Raw genomic sequence first — 20,842 nt, 5'->3', positions numbered from 1 at the left:
TCACATACATTTATTATAAGCTTTATTGGATGCACTTTAAGTACTTGAAAGCAACCCAAGAGCTTCTTAAGGCAAAGAAATGGAATGATCCTAAATGGCCCAGTCATCTGTTACAACCCAACTGAGACTGCTTTTCGCTTTCTGAAGACAAAAGTGAGGGCAGAAATTCTCCTGCAGCAACTGGAGGCAGATGTAGTAAAGGTCTGGCAGAGCATCTCAAGGGAGGAAACGCAGCATTTGCTGATTTCAGACTCCAGGCGGTCAATGAAAACAAAGGTTTTTGCATTCAAGTATTAAGAATAATATTCAGGTTCATAATAGAGCTTGCTGAATTACATTTGAGCCTGTACAACAAATTAAATTAGTATTTTTGTCAAAGCACTTGAATTAAAGCTGAAAGCATTAACATATCTTGATTGCCGTCTTTCAGTCCATTGTGCTTGTGCACAGAGACAAAATCACAAAAATGATCCCCGTCCAAATACTTATGGCCCTGACTGAGTAATGAGACGGACTTGGCAGAGGTGTGCGCGCATTGTTTCATCTGTTTTCTCCATTAACAACTGCAAGTCGTGAATTGGGTCTGTGGGGGCTTAAATTTGGATGCAGTTGGAAAACCAGTTCAAACCACTAATTAAGCCTGTCCATCAGTATCATGGGCCATATAAACTGCCACTGTTTCTACTCTATAATCAAAGCAGAGCTTGGCTTCATGCCCCACTTTAAGTCAATAGAAATAATGAGCAAAATTAGGGGATGCCTCTGCCAATAATGATAATTAATGCCCCATAAACATTTGCAACCCAACAAGGTCTACTTAGACAGGTCAATCAAAAGGCCAACTCAGAGGTGGTTACACACAAACCGCACACACGCAGCAATGCAGATGAGAACTCTGACCCTGGTATTTCTAAAAGGGTGAAGTGAGGATAACACAGAGCAGAGCTCCAGCTCATATTGCTTCTTGGGTCCTATGACAAGGGTTAAAATAGTCAGAAAGCAGAGGTGGATTATTGATCTTCACATAAAAGCGAAGCACCACGGGGAAAGATGAGTATCAGATGTGATGAAGAGCACAGTGTAAAGGCTCAGACACAGAAGGGTGAACCAGAGGAAGGCCACACAGAGGAATTAAAAGATGATAGTTTATTTGGCAGTGATTTGAACATGTTAAAGTATTTCCACACTGTCTAATATTGATTCAAAAACTGTATTGAAATAAGAGATTATTTGATTTTGTGTGATGAATGGGCCTCAGTCTGAGCAGTGACAGATCCTGAAACATGGACTGTGCGAGCTTTTGCCAGGGAGAATACGACTCTATAAACTGGCCTGATCAGGCCACTCACTGTATGCTAGAGGAAATCAAACCGTGCTGAGTATATTCATAGTGCGAGTTTCTATTTATTGCTTAGCATGACTTCAGTCAATTTAGTTTGGGACTCTTTTATTGTTTTCTGTAACTAGTGCACTGTTAGAAAAACTGTTACAAAAACTTCCAAGTTTTCTCCTCCACTGTTATTTACAGTTTGGATGCTGTAAAAGAGGCACTGGCTAACACGGCAGCATTCCCCAAACCCTACTATTCTGAACTCAGAGTGCTGTGAGCAGATATTAAAGCTGAGCGCTGAGGGCATGCTGAATAGAGGACTTCGAGCACTGTCAACGCTGAGCTTTGCAGGATTTGTGGGGAAAATAGAACTGGGAGTGCAAACAAACAAAGAAAATAAATGCCTGTGACAACAAACTGTTAATTATTTTGAGACTCTTATAAGGTATTGTGTGATCCTCTAAAGGGCCCAAACCCCAGGCTGGGAACCTTTGTATGAAGCATTTAGAAATGACAACATCACATAAATATATTTGGATTGACACCTAATGAGGATTTTAGCTGCAGGACTGCAGGAAGTCTTCTATGAATGAAAAGGATCCAAACACTTACAGGACTGTCAGTCATGTACTATAATAACAGTGAATGCTCTTATTGAAAGTAGTAAACCTTTTAAAAAGAAATGAGGCCAGCATACATCCTGCTAATCCTTGTGTGCCAAAAGCTCAGACTTCAAGCTGCCCTAAATGCTCCAATTCTAGTGCTTCATTTTCTGCTCTTGAGCTGAGCTGATATCAGCTTGGCACTGGTTTCCTGATATGTTCATTTCAAAGAAGAGAAGCTTACAAACACTGGATCCTGTTTATGGAAGCCAGAGAAGATGAAACAAAATGAAGTGGGGCCTTAAAGCTGCAGTTCATCCTCAGAAACAAGCTATTTTAACTTCTTTGACGCTGCATAAAGGTCAGTGTAACATATATACTAGTGTGTGTATTGAAGTGTGGCTCAACGAAAACGACTCCACAGAAACCACAAATATTGAGCTGGAAAAAAGCTCTTATGCAGGCTCAAACATGTCAATACGGCTGACAAACTGTTTCCACTTGGAGCTTCTCCGTGCCGAACAGCTTATGTACAGCAACACTGTCTCACCCATCAAAGAGCCGATGACGTGACGGGTCTGCGGCTGAAAATGTGGCTCATTGATTTCAAAGAAAGAGGCCAAAGGAGGCGGACGATCAACTAACAGCCAAGCGCTGCTTCACACAGACGTGAAGGAACGCACAGCAACTGGACCTCATCGATGGTGGTTCACAGCAGACGCTTCTCAGCCTTCAACACTTATCTGACTTCATGCAAAAGTTTGGTTTATTTTGTGATCCTACAGCTGTTAAAATGAACACTGAAAAACCATACCCGCAATATATTGTAGATGCATCTTATAAATCAAGAATTCTCAATAAATCAGTGTAATGACATAAATCTAGTTATTTTTTCCTGTTCATCGCAGACTGCACGTCACTGCAGGGTTAATATGCTTCCTTCTGATTATAGCAGAATCCATTTTGTGTGGTGTCAAATCTTTAGATCTACTCTGATTTTCTTCCAGATTTACTGAGCTGATAAATAAAATACGGCTGTATGCAGAGTTGATGTCACGCTCAAGGAGGCACGGGTTAGAGATGTTTGCATTTGGCTGCATATACAGGGCCAAACTAAAGGACGAAGCTGCACTCTTCCGGAAAGATTCATCCATGCGGTTCAGAGCGGGAATAAAACCCAAAGCATGGCACACTGCATATTTGAAGACGTGTATCTTAGCGCAATGCTGGGAGCAACGTTTGGGAAAGACTTCTAAGAATGCTTCCTGGCATCATCACATGCGTCGTTTGCAGTAATCCATGTTCCCGGAAATTAGTGTTACTTCAGGAAATTAGACCAAAGTCACATCATTAAAAAGCCCCATTTTCAAGCTGCTAAAACGGAGTTTCTGGTTTGTATTATTATTATGGCCACATGCTGTATGCTTTGGAGTTTGTATCCCCACATTAATGAAAGCCTGGTTCTAATAAGCTCCATAATAGCAGCTGAAGCAGCACAGCAGGATAACCTGGAAAGCTGAGACTGTTTTTCCTTCACAACTTGTACATTTGTGAGTGAAGTGCATCGTGATTTTTGTGCAAACAAATGAAAAGTCAACATCAGGCAAAACCATGTTTATGTGGCCTAAAAGGGCCATAAATAAAATTTTATTCTCTCAATTTATTAACAAGCCACAGAAAGTCCATGACCGTCTACCACAGCACTTAAAACATCTCATCCTGGCGTAGTCCACAAAGACATGAGACCCATTTGAGATACTCTGAGCTGCTGATAAATCTGAAGGCTCTCTTCCTCACTTCCTTAGAAAAATAAAACAAAACGTGGAAATACTGTACCAAACTGGAGGCGGAGCAGCAGGGTGATCCTTTTCACGCAGAGAAGGGCGTGTTAGAAAGGGCTATGAGTGCGGTTGGGGAAGCTTGAATCAAACGGCAACAACAACAATAATAAACTAGGAAAAACCTTCAAACTTGTTTTTTGTTTTGTTTCCTTTTGTTTGGCTAAGCTGAAGCAGAATGTACTTGGCTTTCAACCACTGCAGGATTGCCACCGTTTATCCATCAACCTCTCTCACATTACTCCGTCCTGGCTGTCCGCCCTCTCCTCCACACTCCTCTATTGTGATTTGCTTAAAATAAAAGTGAAATAATATTTAAAATGATAAAACCTATAGCAGCAAAAGAGTAACAGAGGAATAACAGCTAGAAGCGAGTGACCCCTGGATTGATAAGGAAGGCATGGGTTAAGAGAGGTCCATGAATTTCTGCCCGGGGTCGGGCCTGTGATGAAGAAGAGGTGCCTCGATGACCCTCTGAGCTCATCTTCCCTCAGTGGGCACCCTGCCGAGGGCGGCCACGATGCGGGTGAACCGTTCACACAGCTCCAGGGCGGAGTAGGTGGGCAGCCTGGGAGGGTCGTGGAAGCTTTTGATCTCCGTTGAGCAGTCCAGCAACTTTGGGAGGAAGTCCGTCAGCTTCTCCTGGAGGTTAGCTGTGGTCGAGCAGGGAACAGACAGGAGGACAGAGAATGAGCGACTGTACAGGCTTCACTGTGTAGTGAAAATGAGATCCTGTAGCACAGAGACCACAAGGTTAATATTCAATGTGATTCATTAGTTAGAAAGGATGTCTCACAAAAGAACCCGTTTGTTAAAGTCAAGTGAACTGGGGGCTGGGTGACAATAACTGACCTTTCCTGAACTCTTACGAGCAGCTCTCTGTGATGTGATACCGCAACACACTGATAACAGCTGAAACCTCTGCAGGCATGCATTTCCATCAAAAATTGTTTTGTCTTCTCGCATCCTCTGAATCTTGTTAAGAGCTGCAACTCAGAGGCCATGCTTCAAATATACCACATAACCACTTTAGTTTCCCTGAGATAATTAGATGAGAACCTCATTCACAGTCAGATAATAGTGAAAAAAATGTGTTTAATATATTAAAATGATCCCAAACTGCTTGTTTTATCCAAAGTCAAAAGATTTCCAGTTTAATTTAGTACATGAAAAAGTGTCACACTGGAAATGCTGGATATATTTAGCATTTATGCTTTGGCCGATTAAAATTAACAAAACGATCAATCAACTAATTGCTGCAGCACAGGTAGATCTAAGTGTTAGTGGAAGGTGCTGTAAGAGAAAAAAAAAATCAATGACAACATATTTATGTTGCAATTATGCTGAAATGTATTCTTAGGAGAAACTACAATAAATTCACTGCATAATCTATAAGCGCTTTTATCTACTAGAGAGTTTAATAAATCGTTGAATGCCTGTATGGCACTTGTGAACAGGGGAACCTGGAGGAAAGGGAAGTGTTTAGTGATCTCTTCTGATGTGTGACCTGTGCTGCAGTCTGATTATGGTGATCTTCAGCAGTACTGGGGAATCTACTTGTAACCTAAGCCTTCAACTCTCCACAGATATCTAATGGGTGTGTGCTCGTTCTCCCGTAAGAACTCACATTCCATCTCTTGGCCCAGGTAGGAGCACCAGCGGTTCCTCATGTCCTCCACTGCCAACAGGTCCCTCTCTGTGTCATGGACCAGCAGCAGAGGGATGCAGGGCACCACCAGCTCATTCATGATGCCCAGGCCCGTGGTCACCTCAGGCTCTTCTCCTGACTCAAACATGGCGGCTGCTTGCTCATTTAGTTTCTGTGGGGTGGGGGAGGGACACTGATGAGTCTTTAATATGAAAACTTTTATTGGTTACTCAAATATTAATTTCCTTTTTGGAGGATTTTATGATTTTATCTGACTAATATTATAGCTTACTGTGTGGTACAGGCCACCCAAGAAGTTTGTTTGGGAAAGCAAAATTCTGGTATTTTATTGGTCTGTTACTGAGGACTAATGAGCAGGTGTGTGTGTGTGTGTGTGTGTTGCACTTATAGTTTTTGGGTGCAGTTTGCTAGCGGTAGCTGATAACTAACTCGGGTGGCAGCCAGTGTTGAGGTTTCAAAACACAAAGCTGAACTAATGGGTGACATCACTGTGGCTACATCCATTTATTCTACACATCCATCACCAGAGGGGATTGAAGAACACTGGGAACACTACTGTCTTTAAAGAGCTTTATAATACCCTGAGGAATGTCTTATAAACCAACAAGTTATATTTATATTATGTGTTGTCCACCAAAATGCACTGCGTGCCTCTTTGAGGTTTACCAAATGGGATGTATGGACTTTCTTCAGACAGAGGAAAGCTGCGTATTTAGTTTATATCCATGTTTATTAGCAGGTTTATTGGTCTTTGTTTCCTGTTTTACTGTACCATTGGTGCATTTCTTGGTGTATCACTACGACCTTTTGTTCAATATAATATTGTGACTGTATCACTGATGTGAAATGCAAAATCGGGACCACAGGGCATATTTAACTGCTTTGAGGAGCTGTGTCCCGACACTGTTACAGATACCTTTGCCACTGTGTTGATGAGCAGGCTAAAGTACCAGAACAAACTTCTTGTTGTGGTCACAGCGCTGGTGTGCACCTGTCCCTTTGACTCCCAGTCTCAGTGCCTCATGCCTGTCTCTTCACACTCTGCCCCCCCCATCAACTCTCCTGCAGTTTGAAAACCTCAGCAGCAGAATCATGCAGATTTCAGCCTGCAGATTCTCACAGCGGAGGAAATAAAAATAACTAATGCTTCATTTATTTATGTAACTTTGTCCAAGAATGCTCTTTGCTGAATTTGTAATTTTTGTCACTTCATGTAATTTTTTTTTTTACTCTAAATTACATTCTCTAGCACTTTTATTTTGCCAATCATGTCATTACTCTTGTTTCCTTTTCCTTTTCTTGTGGTAGACAAGTACTCGACAGTAATCCCAGACATCGTTAATATCACAGAATATCCTTCAGTCACTGGGACTAAAGAGGGTCCTGTATACAAGCTTTTCTCTCTGCTCATGGCTAAAACCACCGTGCTGTCACAGACAAACTCCTTGACCTCCTCCCTGAAGAAATGACTTGTCTGAATCAGACAGCCAAACATTCATGTACGTTAACTGCGTCAATGTTAGCAGTGTTTTCAATTAAAACAAGAGCTGAGGGCAAACAGCTGAGTGGACAGAGCTAGAGGTTCTGGCCAGAGATCTAAGATTACTGATCATCCTGCGCAGAGCTGAGGTTTGAGGTTAGCTGAGGACACGCTTGTGTCTCATGGTAATGTGTTTACACTCACTGGCCCTCCTGCTTCCTATTCCCACTCCAATGATTACATTATGAGCACAATGCTGGTGTAAGGTTACTGAGTGCAGCAGTGAGAGGGCTGCTAAAGACCGGTATGAAGCTGATCGGACCAAACTACCCCCAGCCCTAACCAATAATACCCGAGCACAGCCTGGAGCTTGGTGGGAGTGAAATGAAAAGGGGGCTCACATCACAACGCTGAGAGGATTTTCATCTGTCAGTATCAGATGAAAAATCTTCAGTGGAATCTTTTGTGGGCTGCAAGCAAGCCAAAGCAATATTTCAGCGAAAGCAATTTGATTATGGTACGCCGGCTCGGTGTTGGAGGGGAATGTCTAGCCATGAGAGTTTTGCTGAGTCACTTTAGCAGAGGAAGATTGATACAGAGGAAAGGGAGTGACAAAGAAGAGATGGGGATCACAGAGAAGAGCTGCCTGACACAAAGGCTTCCACTCCAAAACAGACTCCTCTGTAATCACTTTAAGTCAGAATATATGTGACACAGGGCTAAAACATACCCACTAGAGAAATAACCACGTTTACTGCGTGCACTGGCTCACCAGCAAACACTCTCGACGATAATGACCGAGCAGCTCCTCGTCGTGCCCTCTGTACAGCCCTTTTAACAAAAGCTCTTTGTTGTACTGGTAGGCGTAAATCAGATACATGAGAGCCTCCACATAACTGGAAAGAAAGATATTACATTCAGATAAAAATTGTAGCAAAGACACACTGAACACTTGCAGAGTAAACCGTTTCACACAAGAAATGAACTCAATGAACCCACTGCACAACTTTAAAAGGCAGGAAGCTGCACAGATTGTAAGTTGCTGCCCCCTGCAGGCACTATCGGGACGGGAAATCAAGTTAAAGTAAATGATAAATGTCAAACACTAAAGTTATAAGGAGTTAAATGTCTAAGAAGACGATGGGTTTGTTTGTGACTTTATATATAAGAAGGTTTGCTGAAGAGGTGTCCACATACTTTGCCTTCTGAAAGAGCTCCAAACCAGTCACCATGAGGATGGTTGTTTCACGAAAGTTCCTGTAGTCCTGATGCCAGATCTGATTGAGACAAACAAAAGTCAGATTATCCAGCCACTACAAACGCGCTCAAATTTACAGTTTTAGATGAATAAAAGAGAGACGGCACCACTTCTGACCTCATATTCATCCATGTTGACCTCCTCGGGTTTAATTAGGTCCAGTTTGGCACGTGCCACATTCATAATGCTCTTACATCTTTCAGGGAGGTGGGGAGACAGGAAGAGGAACCAGTGTTAGTGAAGCGAAGATGGTGAGTCATTGTGAGGTACTCCAGGAGATGAAATGCTCCACCCTGCCCCTAGGCCTCAACATGGCTTAATGAATCACTCTTTAGTGCTGAGAGGAGAAGTGAAGCACTCCTCCGGAGGCTCCTATTGAGGCCACATTCACACATAAATCTAATTATCTTGCTCAAAATAGAGGAGGAGAGAGAAATCAATTTTTCGCTCATGAATATGGATTGAGGCCAACAAGAACAGTTGAAAAGTTTTAAGAAATAGTAAAGGACATTACACACCCTGATGAGACCAACATCACATAGTTAAAAGGGAGGGGATCTTGCTATACTGCAGCATTATTAAAAAAAAGAAAAAGTCAGTATTGGACATGTGCCTTCTATGATTTGTGTCTGAACAAAAGGCAGAAGGAGTGCAGATCAGAGAGGATTTGCAGCATGAAAGTGTTGCTCTGATGAGACACAGTCAGTCTGTGCTGAGTGTAAAGCAGGTCTGCCTCAAACACAGCACGTCAGTCTCTGCTACCCTCTGCTGGTCATTATGAGGAACTGATTTCAGGCATATAATCCAACTTGATTCTAAGGCATCCAGAGGAAAAGAACCAAAGATGCTATATGAGAAATTTTTAAATTACAAGTTCGTGACAGAGTGAAGACTACCTCTCATCAAATGCCAGGTTCCTGTCAGCAAACTGGGTGAGCAGGGTCCTCTCCAGAATCTTCTTCGGTGCCTGGTTTTGGATGAAGTAGACAATGATGTGCTGTAGTCGGTAGTCATTCTCAAGCGGCGTGTCTTCTTGGGCAAATCTCAAAAGACGTGCATACTCCAATTTAATGGCCTGACCAGAGAGACAAAGGAAGAACGAGCTGTGATTGAAACTCGACAACTTTCAGGTCAAACGAGACAGATAATACTTCATATTCAGCTTCTCTTTGGTCATGAACTTAAGGGGAACCTGTAAAGGATTTTACTGTTGAAATTAAATGGAAGTTTTGCTCACTTTATGAAGTTGTATTCCAGAGCTCTGATTATTTTGGTGGTCTTAAAAACAACGGATACTTAGTCAGATACAGAACAGAACAAGTGCAGCTGTCCTTCCACAGAAGTGGTACCCAACAAGAATCATATCAAATGTAACTACAACAACCTTCTTTTATGCTCCTCTTTCTCTGCTGCATACCCAATTTAAAAATGGTTAATATTAAAATTGTCTAACTATGACAACTTCAGTACAGTGTTTCCCACACTTAGTATCTTTGGCAGTGTTTCCTTTACCACATTCTTGGTTAAAGGGGACAAAATAAATATTGTCAAAGTAAAATATTTCTTTACTTTTTATTTTTTTATCTACTCTATGAGCCTTCATTTCATTTGCACTCAGTGTGAGACTCTACTGTATTTGCTGTTATTTATAGTCCCGCTACTCTCTCACAGATTCTTTTTGTCACCACATTTCAGTCTCTGGCTGTCACTGCGGGACAGTGGGAAGGGCAGAGTGGAGCAGAAGTGAAGATAACGTTACTCAAGTTAATGACAGCTTGAAAACAGCACACCTGTGTGCTGCAAGCTTACGTGCCACCCCCTAAAACTATTCCACCACCACAATCCAAATCTGTGGGAAACACTGCACTGGTTTGAGGTACAATGTTGCACTCTGAGAAACATACACAAGAAAACACCAAAAATGAGTCCATATAAAAATGGAGGTGGAGGAAGTGAGTGAGAGTGAAATGAAGAGATGCAGAGAGAGAGGTTGTACCTTAAAAAAGGCTGCCTCAGGCCCATTCTTTTCATATACGCTGCTGGATTTGCCAATGGCCATAATTATACCCTGCATGTTGGGGGTCATCATTGCCTGCCCAGGAAGCAGGAACCATGTTAAACGAGGCCCTGGTGATGAACTGAGCAAGGTCAGTCACTATGTTATATGCTCTGAGATTCTACAGCAAGGCGCACCATAGTCAGGACATGCCAAACATCACTCAGCAGTCCATGCATTGGTTAGAGAGACAAAACTCTGAGGGGACGCGGCCAGTCAGTTTAACAGGCGGAAAGCACAATCCTCACAAGGATAATGCGTAAAAACAAACGGAGCCGCATGAAAAATGTGTGTAACAGAAATCCCACAGCGCAGGAACACAAGCTGGAGCAGCGGCTCTACACAAGGAAATTCAGCACTCGGTACACACGGACTACCATAAAGCCAAAATTCACAGAAAAACGGATTCCATGATAGCAGCATGAAATCTGTGTGTTATGCGCAGATGGTTGTGTGTAACATCATACATATAAGAGCATAGTTGCATCACAGTATGAAGCTACAGTCTTGCCTTGCGTGGTTCATGAAGCAGACCAGCTTTCTGCAAAAGCTCAACCTGACTTTGTGCCACGGTGTAGATGGCTCAAGAAGAGAGTTTTCACATGAGCAATGCTGAACCAGTCGACAAAGGGGTCAACCTGACTGCATTGCATTTGTGAAAAACCTTATGTTGTGTAGAGCCAATAGGAATGGGCATTCTACAGATCAAACAGGCTCAGACAAGATTGGTTGGAGCCAGAACTACCTCATCATCATACCCCCCCTCCTCTGACTCAATGACAAACGTCCCCACATTAGGAATGGCCACCTCGACTGTGCGCTGGCCAGGGGACTCCTCTGTGACCAGGTCAGGAGGGGGGGTTGCAGGAGTGTTCATCTGGACCTCAGGCTGAGGGGAGATGGGAGGGGGGAGAGACTGGAGAGAAAACGGGACAGATGAAACAGAAACGATGGAGGACTGATGGAAGCACAAGGAAAATCATAGAAGAAGGGCTGAAGTGAAACAGCTGGGAAAAAGTTTTAATCAGATTAATTTTATATCTCCTCTTTCAAACCTTTCAAACCTCAGCGTAGCAGAGCAAGTAACTCGTGTTAAAACTCAGCAGACACAATTGTGTGTGTGTGTGTGTGGGGGTGAATAAGCATGACACAGCAGTGTTTCCCTTAGGTGGGAAATAATCTTTTTAGTAGCAGTGATTGTTCCTCTCGGTACTGGCAGTGAAAACTGTCAGTGAGAAGGATGGATTACATACATTCTTAGCTTTTATTTTATGAAAAAAAATTCATAAGAAATGTCCTCTATTATTGCTATTCTTCGCTACTAAGCAGGGAAGCAGTACGGCTCCGAAAAATGTTTAACCTTCCCATGCGACTTTGGGGCAGTGGAGTCACACTGTGAAAAAAAAAAACCTTGACATACTGACCGAGGAGAAAAATGACTCAATATTTAGGAGCTAAATGAGCCATTATGTTCACCAGCTGGTTGCCAACTTTGCCTCTGTGTAGCTGGGTGTGTGGCAGGTTTTGTACAGTGGGCTTTTTAGAGCCTTTTTTAAACAAACTGCCAACCAAACAGAGAAAAGAAGAAAAAGTGAACTGCAGAAGTAGATGAGAGCTCTTTGAATTCATCAAAAAAATAAAGCAACATATTTAACATACAGATATTCATGTGAGCCCCTGTTAACATGAAAGTATGAATTACAGCAGTGTTTGAGTAAAAGCCCTCCACTGACACAACCATTTGTTTAAAATAAAATTATGAATGTGAAGTGTTTAAAATCAGGAAGCACATGCATGATTGCTGTGAGTGTCGGCATGTTTAACATACAGCATTTAATAATGCTTCAGGGCTCCTCTCCTCCTGTTCAGCAGCAGCCCTGGAGATAGCCCTCTCTGTGTCCTCCTGCAGGTGCTTAGAGTCATTTGTGGGTGATGGCTGCTCCATGTACTCGGGGTCCTGCTGGGGTACTACAGAAATAAAATACCACAATCACATAAAAACAGACAAATACAGAATTTTAAACAAGCAGCAGCATCCAAGGCTAAAAACTGACAGCAAAGCTCAAATGCCAAAAAACTGCAGTTCTTTTAACGGCCACTTGAGGCTGGATCCAAAAGCAAATCAGTCTCCAGAGTCCCATGTTAAAAAAAGCCCAAATTAACAGCATTAAAAAACATGCTTAGAGCCTAGTAATAAAAATGGTTTTGGTCTCCACAGCCAATCTATACAAAATGAAGGGGAGTGGGCGCATATAATACACATAAAGACCACGAGCGGTCCAAAAACATGACGTGGTGCAGGCAGAGGTGCCTAGATTAAAATGATTCAAATGTAATAACAGTAAGTGTTGAGATTAAAGCCAAACTGGGTTCTTTCTGTTTGGTTGAATTACAACAAATAACTACAAGTCACTATCTGAGCTAACGAGTCACCAGAGCATATCCACCATAATTCAATACAACAGAAATACATTTACAGTTTTTTGTGATATCCGTGTGATACACTATAAATATTATCTACTCTCACATAAGAATGCAAGCCTATTTTGCAAGGTCATTTCCAAAGTGTTTTTAACTATATATGGAACAGGGGGACTGGACTGTTGTCCAATAAGTGGTGGCCTAGTGGCGGCCTAGGGGAGAAGAAGAGGGTTCGTCACTGAGAGGACCCTGGTTCAAATCCTCGGGCTGGCATCACTGTGGGTCCCTGAGCAAGCCCACCCCCCCAGGTTGCTCCCCGGGCGCCCTTTGGCTGCCCCCTGCTCCATGCTGTGCTGTGTGTACTACATACTCCATGTGTGTGATGGGTTAAATGCAGAGAATGAATTTCACTGCATGTATATGTATGTGACAAATAAAGCTCTTTCTTCTTCTAAATCATTCTACTCTGTACTGTGAGTGTCATGGTCCTGACCTGCATTGTCTGGAGGGCTGGACTCGATACTCATGGGCTGAGGGGAAGAGGAGGAAGTGGAGGTGCTGGATGCTGCAGAAGCAGTGGCACCTGCTGCTGTGGCCAGTGCCAGCTTCTCCTGCTGGGCCTTGCGAGCCTGCAGGATGTCCCACTCTTGAATCTCCTTATCAAACAGCTCGTTATCCTCCTTCACATACTGCTTCAGGTCTGGAGGCAGTTTGTCCATGCCGCTGAGGATCTGCCCTGTTTCTTTATCAAACTCCTCTGCAATGGATAGTTAGAAAAAACATGAAGGTTCCCTAAATGTATGTTTACGAATCAGTTCAGTTCAGAAGTAAGTATCATGTGTCACTTGTTAATGCAGCCAGGTCAAAACTCAAAAGATCACAGACACACTGTCTGTGTTAAAAGAGACACACAGGCATTGGAGGCGAGTTCATTCTAACCTTCTGTGAGAAATGGCTTCTTCTCATTGATGTACATGAGACAGTAAGCACTAGCATTGCGGTAGCCTCCAAAAGAGTCCCTGACAAGCTCCTCCCAGGATGACTTTGTCACTGAAATGTCATTGTACTTCATCCAGCAACGCTGATGTGGGTCATAGATGTAAGCCCAGTAGTGGCCTGCGTTGGCCTGGCCTTCATGGACCAACACTGCATGAAGCCGGTATGGAACCTGCAGAAACACAAAGCAGGTTTTTAAATGAAAAGGGAGCAGGCGATGTGACGATTATGTTTATCTTTATATGCCGATACAAAATGAGTGATTACAGAGGGGCTGCTCACCTGCATCATAGATTTGTCTGAGTACATTAGCTCAATGGTTCTGTGAATTCTGGTTATACTGCCCTGCAGATCTGGAGGTAGAGCATCAAATACAACATATTAGTGTGTGCCAAAATAATGTTTACTTTTGTTGTCTAGCAAAGTGGTAGACAGATAAATCATGCTGAAAGATCCATGCCATCATAACTGAGTATAAATGACCGTAAATGGAATGAGAATAGACCTACCACGAGTGTCATTTTCCACTTCACTCCTCCAGCGATGCAAGCAACCCTCAAGTACCCTCAACTCTTCTTCAGTGATATGGCGTGGGGCAGGGTGCATGGGGAGGTCGGGAGGTAGACGGGACTGTGTGAAGGGCTTATGAATGGGCACTCTCTGCTGCTGGGCTCCAGAGGGAGCTGTAGCAGGACCTGAAGCAAGGCCTGCGCTCTCTAGAGGAGGTAAGGAATCTTGCTCAGCTGTGCTGCAGGGTGAGATACATGAAAGGTAAACTTTATAACATTCCTAAAAAAAGTGGCTGATTCAGTATTCATATAGCAGCTATTTGGTAGCTTGAATTGACAACTACTGCAATTTAAAAAATTATATATATATATATATATATATATATATATATATATTTATTTTTTCCCCCAGGTAAATGAATTCTAAATAGGTACATGGAATGGAATTGATCCTTCCATATGCCTATAGCCATATTTGTCAACAGATGATCAGACTGCCAGGGCTTCTATCCTTAACCGCTGCCTGATCCACAATCTGTTTGCACCCTATAATTTTCAACTCTTTTTTTGTTAAACTTGCCTTGGTGGGGGTAGTTGTTGTCCTGTTGTACCACCGGGGGGTGCTGATGTGTCAATGTCTTCCACCGGGGAGGTACACACGGGTTTGCTGGAGGCGAACTCCATGGCGTACTGGAGGACATCTGCCAGAGGAAACCTCTTGGGGCCGGAGCCGTAACTTAGATACCTGAAAGAAAAACAGAAGAAAGAGTGAGTGTCAGAGGTGGAGGGAGGCAGAGGGAGAAACAATGTGGAAAGTGCAAAAGATGAAAGGGTGTAGTCTGAGTGAGGAATGACTGCTGACCTTGGCTAAATAATCAGGTATCAGTGAACAAGGCATACCTCTCCAGTCGCTGTTGGAGCAGCATCAGATGCTCTTTCAGCCGTCTGATCTCCTCCCTCTTGATCCTGGTTATTTCCCTGTTTCTGTCCATGTACCTAACAACAAACACATCACGTCAGAGGCTTCAGGGTAACTGTGACAAAGAGGTTCTAAAAAAGAGTCTTATTGTCTTACCTGTCCATGTAGAGCATAGAGGGAAACTCGAGCTTATTGTGGATCTTCTCAGGACGTCCTAGTGCTTGGTTGAACTCAAATCTTGACAGTTCAAAGGTCAACACAGGAGGAAGTTCTGTAAACCAGTGCTATAAGAGAAATGGATACTGATGAGTCTGGTAAGGGCGTTATTTCAAATCATATCTACTAAAGATGCTCACGCAGCCAAATGTGGTGCATGAGATACTGATGAATTCTTCTGGCAACTGATTCAGATTTGAGATGCTTGTCTGCATGTTCTAGAGACTTAATGCTTGATTAAAGTCAGTTACACTTTCATTGAATGTATGATATACAAAAACAGGCGTAAGAGGAGGGCTTCAATCATTTGGTGCATGGCACACACTGCAACATGTCTTAGTTTCCTGAGGCTCAATACAGAGCCATGAGTATACTCTGTTTTGTAGGACAGACCCAGTATTTTCTATATTATATAGGAAGCAAAAAAACAAATTCAACATCAACAATTAGCATTTTTTTTGGTAAAATAAATAAATAATACTTAAAGGGAAAATCAGGATAATTTGTTTGCTAAATATATTTGCCATGAGTTGCACTGAAGGATTCAGAGTTCAGAACGATCCCTGGTTTAGCCGTGGGCTCTCAGGTTGGTTTCTGGTTTAGCTCCCTTCCCCACCTCTTAAAGCCAACTTTTGTCTGATTGGCTGCTTCTGCAAACAAAAGAGCTTGTTGTGGCTGCTGTGTGCTTGAGAAGACCATATTAAGGATATGCCCTCTGTAAGTATTTAACATAAAATAACTCGCTATCTTGCTCTTTTACTGTAAACATGGCACAGTCATAACATTTAGGCCACACTGGGAACAAATGCCCTGAACATTCACCTCAAATTAAATATACACAGTGTTATCACAAATTTTGTGGTTTTGCACTTCTCACCTCTCCTAAGTTAACTTAGCACCCTGGGAAACCCTGCAATTGTGTATGATGTGATTGGAGCTGTCTCCTTCCACTTCCAATGCTGATGCCTGGTGTTTTTCCAGAGGGCTGGCTGCCATACTCATCTGCAAGCCTGCTGGCCTGATAATTAGCTGCTCCCAGCAGCTTTGGGACAGTGCGGTCAAGGCTACAGCTAAGCTGAGGTCAAACCCAAAATAGCACAGGTGTCACATAAGGGCAAAGAGGTTAGCCCTTTGGAGAGGATCCAAGACACAACCTCACACTGTTTAACCTAATTGACTTCTCTCTGTCACTGATGGGTGGTGACTGAGAATTGTGGATGTTGTGACTTCTGAAGAAATGCAACTTGTCATTTTGCAATAAATATTTAGTAAGCAGTTTTTATGGAGCAGAAATCACATGAATATATATATAAACCTTTTTTGATGTGTACATGTAAAGCAAATGTTCCAAATCCCAGTATTTCAATTTGCAAGATAGATTAGATAAGATACAAGCTCAGATTTTTGCTATGCGTAAAGCACTTTATGATTGCAAAGAAAGAAAACAACCTGAAATTGTTCTGCACGAGCTTATTAACTGCTGCCAGCGAGCTAGAGCACTTACTTCTTGTCCAGACCTGGCAGAATTCTCTGCTGAGTGCAGGGACTCGATCTCACCCTCAATCATTGCTGCCTCAAGACACTCGTGGAGGTCCTTGAACCCATTCACCTGCAAGGGGTACTGTCCAAACATCTCTGTGTTTTCAAATTTTTTACCTGTGGGATGACACACACACACACACACACACACGCGCACACACGCGCACACACGCGCACACACACACACACACACACACGAAGAGATGATCACAGCATTCTTTACTTTTTAACTTAACTGAAAGAGCAGAGTGCATACTAAGTGACTATTGTACACAGTAAATGGACTGGTTATTATATAGCACTTTTCTGCTCTACATGAGCACTCAAAGTGCTTTAAACAGCAGGTCTCATTCACCCATTCACACACACATTCATACAAGCTCTTTCTACATCTAAGTGCTTTCTACATTCACACACGTAATCACACTCTGATGAATGTATCTGGAGCAAATCGGGCTTCAGTATCTTGCCCAAGCATACTCTGGCATGCAGACTGAAGCAGCCAGGGTTCGAACCACCAACCTTCTGACCATCCAAGCTGATTTTCACTTGTTCAGCAGTCACCTTCTCATAGTGACTACTGCATGGAGCTCTGTACACCAACTACTATTAAGGGGGACACCCCACTCCCCCCGAAAAAACAAAAACAAAAAACTAAAGGAGCAGGAGAGGAGTTGCTAGCGGACATGCAGATGAGGCATTAAGGTCATTTTATGAGCAGCAGAGTCCACGGGCCCAGCTTTTGGTGGCTCAGGGCCAGTTCTGTCATGCGTAATAAGCACAATGTCAATCAGCCGTCGAGGTCTTCCACAATCAATGCAAACACTCTCCTCTTTTGCATGGAGCACATCTCATTAAGACAAGGTCACCTTTCATTACTAGGGGCAAGGACTTGCTTGCTTTGTGGCTGCTGCAATCAGACTATGCTAACACTGTATTTTTCTGTGATTCTCCAACTATGCCTCTGTTTTTCTCTTTATTGGCTTCAATTAGTCCTCATCTCACCTTCGTGGACACCCACAGCAAGGAAACGACCATAGAAAAGCTCCACCATTGGGTTCTTTGGCTTCTCGCCCTCCCTGGGAAAAAAATAAAGATAATATTAGAAAATACAGGCTACAGCTGTTTATAGATCATTTAAAGAAGGAAAGTTTTACTGTGCCCTTTAAAATATCCTGGCCACTAATGTCTGGATCAGACTACATGATAAGCAGCCAACTGTGACACAACTTACACAAAGAAAGCAGTCGGTTTGTGTTGGGGACAAACACAGACGATGTGCGCAACAGGTGATTGTACCTCGGTTTGTGTGTTACAGTGGTTCTCTTACTAAAGTTCAGTGTTTTTGGACATTTTTGTGCTGTTCAGTTGTGTATACCTCTAAACCTGACAACACAAAAGAAAAATGATGTTGCTGCTGTAGCTCAGTGGAACAGTGAAATGGATTAGACAGCATCATATGATCCTCTGTGGTTGCTATTAACTATGTACACTGTTTTCCTGAAAACCACTAGGTTAGCACCTTCTTTCCAGTGACATCACAAGTCATGAAAAAAAGCAAGCATGATTAATTGGGGAACAACATGTAGTCTGTTATGTCTCTCTGTAATGAAAAGGTATGATTTCATGACTCTATAATGATCTAATCTGGCACAGTGATCATCATATCATTCAAAAATATTGTGCTGTCTGAGCCCGACATGACATCAGTAAATAGGTGTCTATGTCTGACTGTGGGCCCACTGTTTCCACAGTGACCTCTGGATCTCAGTATAGCTGTGCTTACCTGTCTTCTTCAGCCTTCATCTGGAAAGCATCCTCCAACCAGTCCAGCAGCTTGTGGGTGAACTCACTCACATCCTGCTGTTGCGCAAAGCACAGAAAGATTTTTACAGACAACCAATGACAAGACTATCTTCAGGATATCTGTGCCTACAAGTGAAAAGTTCAATCACTCAAATCACTGATCAATCATCTGCTGATATGCACTTTGGATATGAGGGGAGTTGTCTTAGTGGAGGATCTCACAAACTGGCAAACTTCAAAGGTAACCTGCATGCCTCGAGGGCACTCTTTGGCAGCCATCGAGTAATTCAGGTCAATGTCTATCCAACCTGAGTAATACACAAAGGACAGACATGACTGATGAGCACAGAGGCCAGAAGGCTGACCTCAGTTACCCTCTGGCCTAACAAGAATGCCTATGTAAGAAGAACAAATGCACAGCTTTTTTTTTTTTCATTTTATGCATGTGTATCACATTTAATGATATGAACACACAAAACAGCTAATTAATAGCCAGCATAATTTTGTGGCAGACTTCAGAGGGGTTGATGCAGGTTAGAAGACTAACAGTCAATAGATAAAGGAGGTTAATGTTTTCAATAGAGATGAGTCAGTAGAATAACAATGAAACTGAGCAGTTAGGCCTGTGGTTGAATAGGGAAGGAACAAAGAGGGGATGAAAGGTATTACAGCTTCCTGGAAGTGCAAGAAAAGATCCACAGTTTTTTTGTGTATGATGATTAAACCACCAAACTGACAGATATGCTCATCACCATGCACCAAGCATCATGAGCAACACAGAGTATACTGTGGCATACAATATTAAAAACTGAATAAAAAAAAAACCCTTTAAAATGGCACAATAGAGAATAAGGCTAGGAATGTATTTAAGGCATAAAGAATAATGTGCTTTGTAACAGTTGAGATCAACATTTGGTCACAGATGGAACTACTGTGGCATTTTAGTCAGACTACCGATGATGCTGCACAGCAGCTGCAACGAAAGTAAAACCTCATGGAGATTTCTAAATTCCTGATATATTGTACGCACATGAGGTGATCGGATTGTTCCTGAGTACTTCTGACCACCAAAGCCCAGTTCATCTGACTAGTCTGCTTGCTGTGTACTGTGAAAAGTACAAATGCACTTTTTTTTTTTTAAGTACTGTAGGTACCACAGGCAGTAATGTACCAAGGCTGCAATTGTAGAACTGACGGGGACATCATACGCCCACAAGTGTTCTAGTCTATTCTTACATGCTTTACATAGAGCACGTCCACAGGCACAGGAAAAGCTACATGCGGAAGATGGGAACTAGTGCAGCTGCTGCAATAGCTCCACCCCGGCTCATTGATAATAAAGACAGTCAGTCGGGTATGGAGGTACTTTATGTTGTTATCCTGAAATATTTTTTTGAGACAGCTGGCACTGCCATTGTGAAATAAACCATAGGTTAAAATATTTGCAGTGGCTAAAGTTATACAAATGCTTAAGCTAACGTAATGTCTAACAACATTACACCTGTTAGTACAACTCCAGTTCCAAAGAAGTTGAGCCACTGTGTAAAATGTGAATAAAATAAACCCATATTTGATTCAAAATACAACACAGAAAACATATCAAATGTTTAAACTGAGAAAATGTGCCATTTTAAAGAAAAAATGAGGTCACTTTGATATGACCACAGCACCACGTCTGTTTTTACCACTGTGTAACATCCCCTCTTCTTTTAACAGCAGTCTGTAAATGTTTGGGAACTGAGGAGACCAGCTGCTGAACTTTTGGGAGAGAAATGGTATCCCACTCTTAGCTGATAGAGCTGCTCAACAGCTGTATTTTTAAATTCATGTGCCAAATGTTTCAACTGATCAAAGGTCTGGACTGCAGGCAGACCAGATCAGCACCCAGACTCTTCCACTGCAAACCCATGCTGCTGTAGCAGCTGCAGTATGTGGTTTAGTATTGCCTTGCTGAAATATGTAAGGCCTTGCCTGAAAAGCACAATTAATAAGTCAGATGGTCCTTTAGTACAGAGGATGCTGTGTCCATGCTTTTCAAAAAGAATTTCAAATTCTGATTTGTCTGATCACTGAACAGTTTTCCACTTTTCCACTGTCCATTTTAAATGAGCTTTGGACCAGAGAGGACAGTAGGGTTTTTGGATCATGTTCACATATGGCTTCTGCTTTGCATCATAGAGCCTGCATTTAACACAGTGAACTT

The 20,842-nt window shown here is 42.5% G+C and overlaps 1 protein-coding gene across 5 annotated transcripts in view; it reads right to left on the bottom strand.

Annotated features, from left to right (window-relative positions):
* Positions 1-3,542: 3,542 nt before the first annotated feature.
* usp25 (ubiquitin specific peptidase 25) overlaps positions 3,543-20,842 on the bottom strand; it is a 41,371-nt gene continuing 24,071 nt past the window's right edge. For 2 of the 5 annotated variants that reach the window (XM_030745797.1, XM_030745795.1), the window contains 17 exons: positions 18,620-18,696; positions 17,839-17,912; positions 16,799-16,950; positions 15,235-15,362; positions 15,060-15,155; positions 14,740-14,904; positions 14,160-14,398; positions 13,933-14,003; positions 13,594-13,822; positions 13,148-13,411; positions 12,062-12,201; positions 9,074-9,252; positions 8,295-8,373; positions 8,117-8,196; positions 7,692-7,815; positions 5,398-5,590; positions 3,543-4,423 (listed from right to left, as the gene is read on the bottom strand). In XM_030745797.1, the coding sequence (XP_030601657.1) occupies positions 4,251-4,423; positions 5,398-5,590; positions 7,692-7,815; positions 8,117-8,196; positions 8,295-8,373; positions 9,074-9,252; positions 12,062-12,201; positions 13,148-13,411; positions 13,594-13,822; positions 13,933-14,003; positions 14,160-14,398; positions 14,740-14,904; positions 15,060-15,155; positions 15,235-15,362; positions 16,799-16,950; positions 17,839-17,912; positions 18,620-18,696 (2,463 nt within the window). In that variant the 3' untranslated portion in view covers positions 3,543-4,250. Of the gene's footprint in view, positions 4,424-5,397; positions 5,591-7,691; positions 7,816-8,116; positions 8,197-8,294; positions 8,374-9,073; positions 9,253-10,173; positions 10,270-10,978; positions 11,150-12,061; positions 12,202-13,147; positions 13,412-13,593; positions 13,823-13,932; positions 14,004-14,159; positions 14,399-14,739; positions 14,905-15,059; positions 15,156-15,234; positions 15,363-16,798; positions 16,951-17,838; positions 17,913-18,619; positions 18,697-18,822; positions 18,948-20,842 lie in introns of all 5 variants that reach the window. The other 3 variants (XM_030745799.1, XM_030745798.1, XM_030745796.1) reach the window with 3 other exon arrangements.

Source organism: Archocentrus centrarchus, chromosome 14 (genome assembly GCF_007364275.1).
Source record: "Archocentrus centrarchus isolate MPI-CPG fArcCen1 chromosome 14, fArcCen1, whole genome shotgun sequence".
NCBI classification, from domain to species: Eukaryota; Metazoa; Chordata; class Actinopteri; order Cichliformes; family Cichlidae; genus Archocentrus; species Archocentrus centrarchus.
Note: the sequence above shows the minus strand (reverse complement) of the source record. Positions and strands in the feature narration are given on the sequence as shown.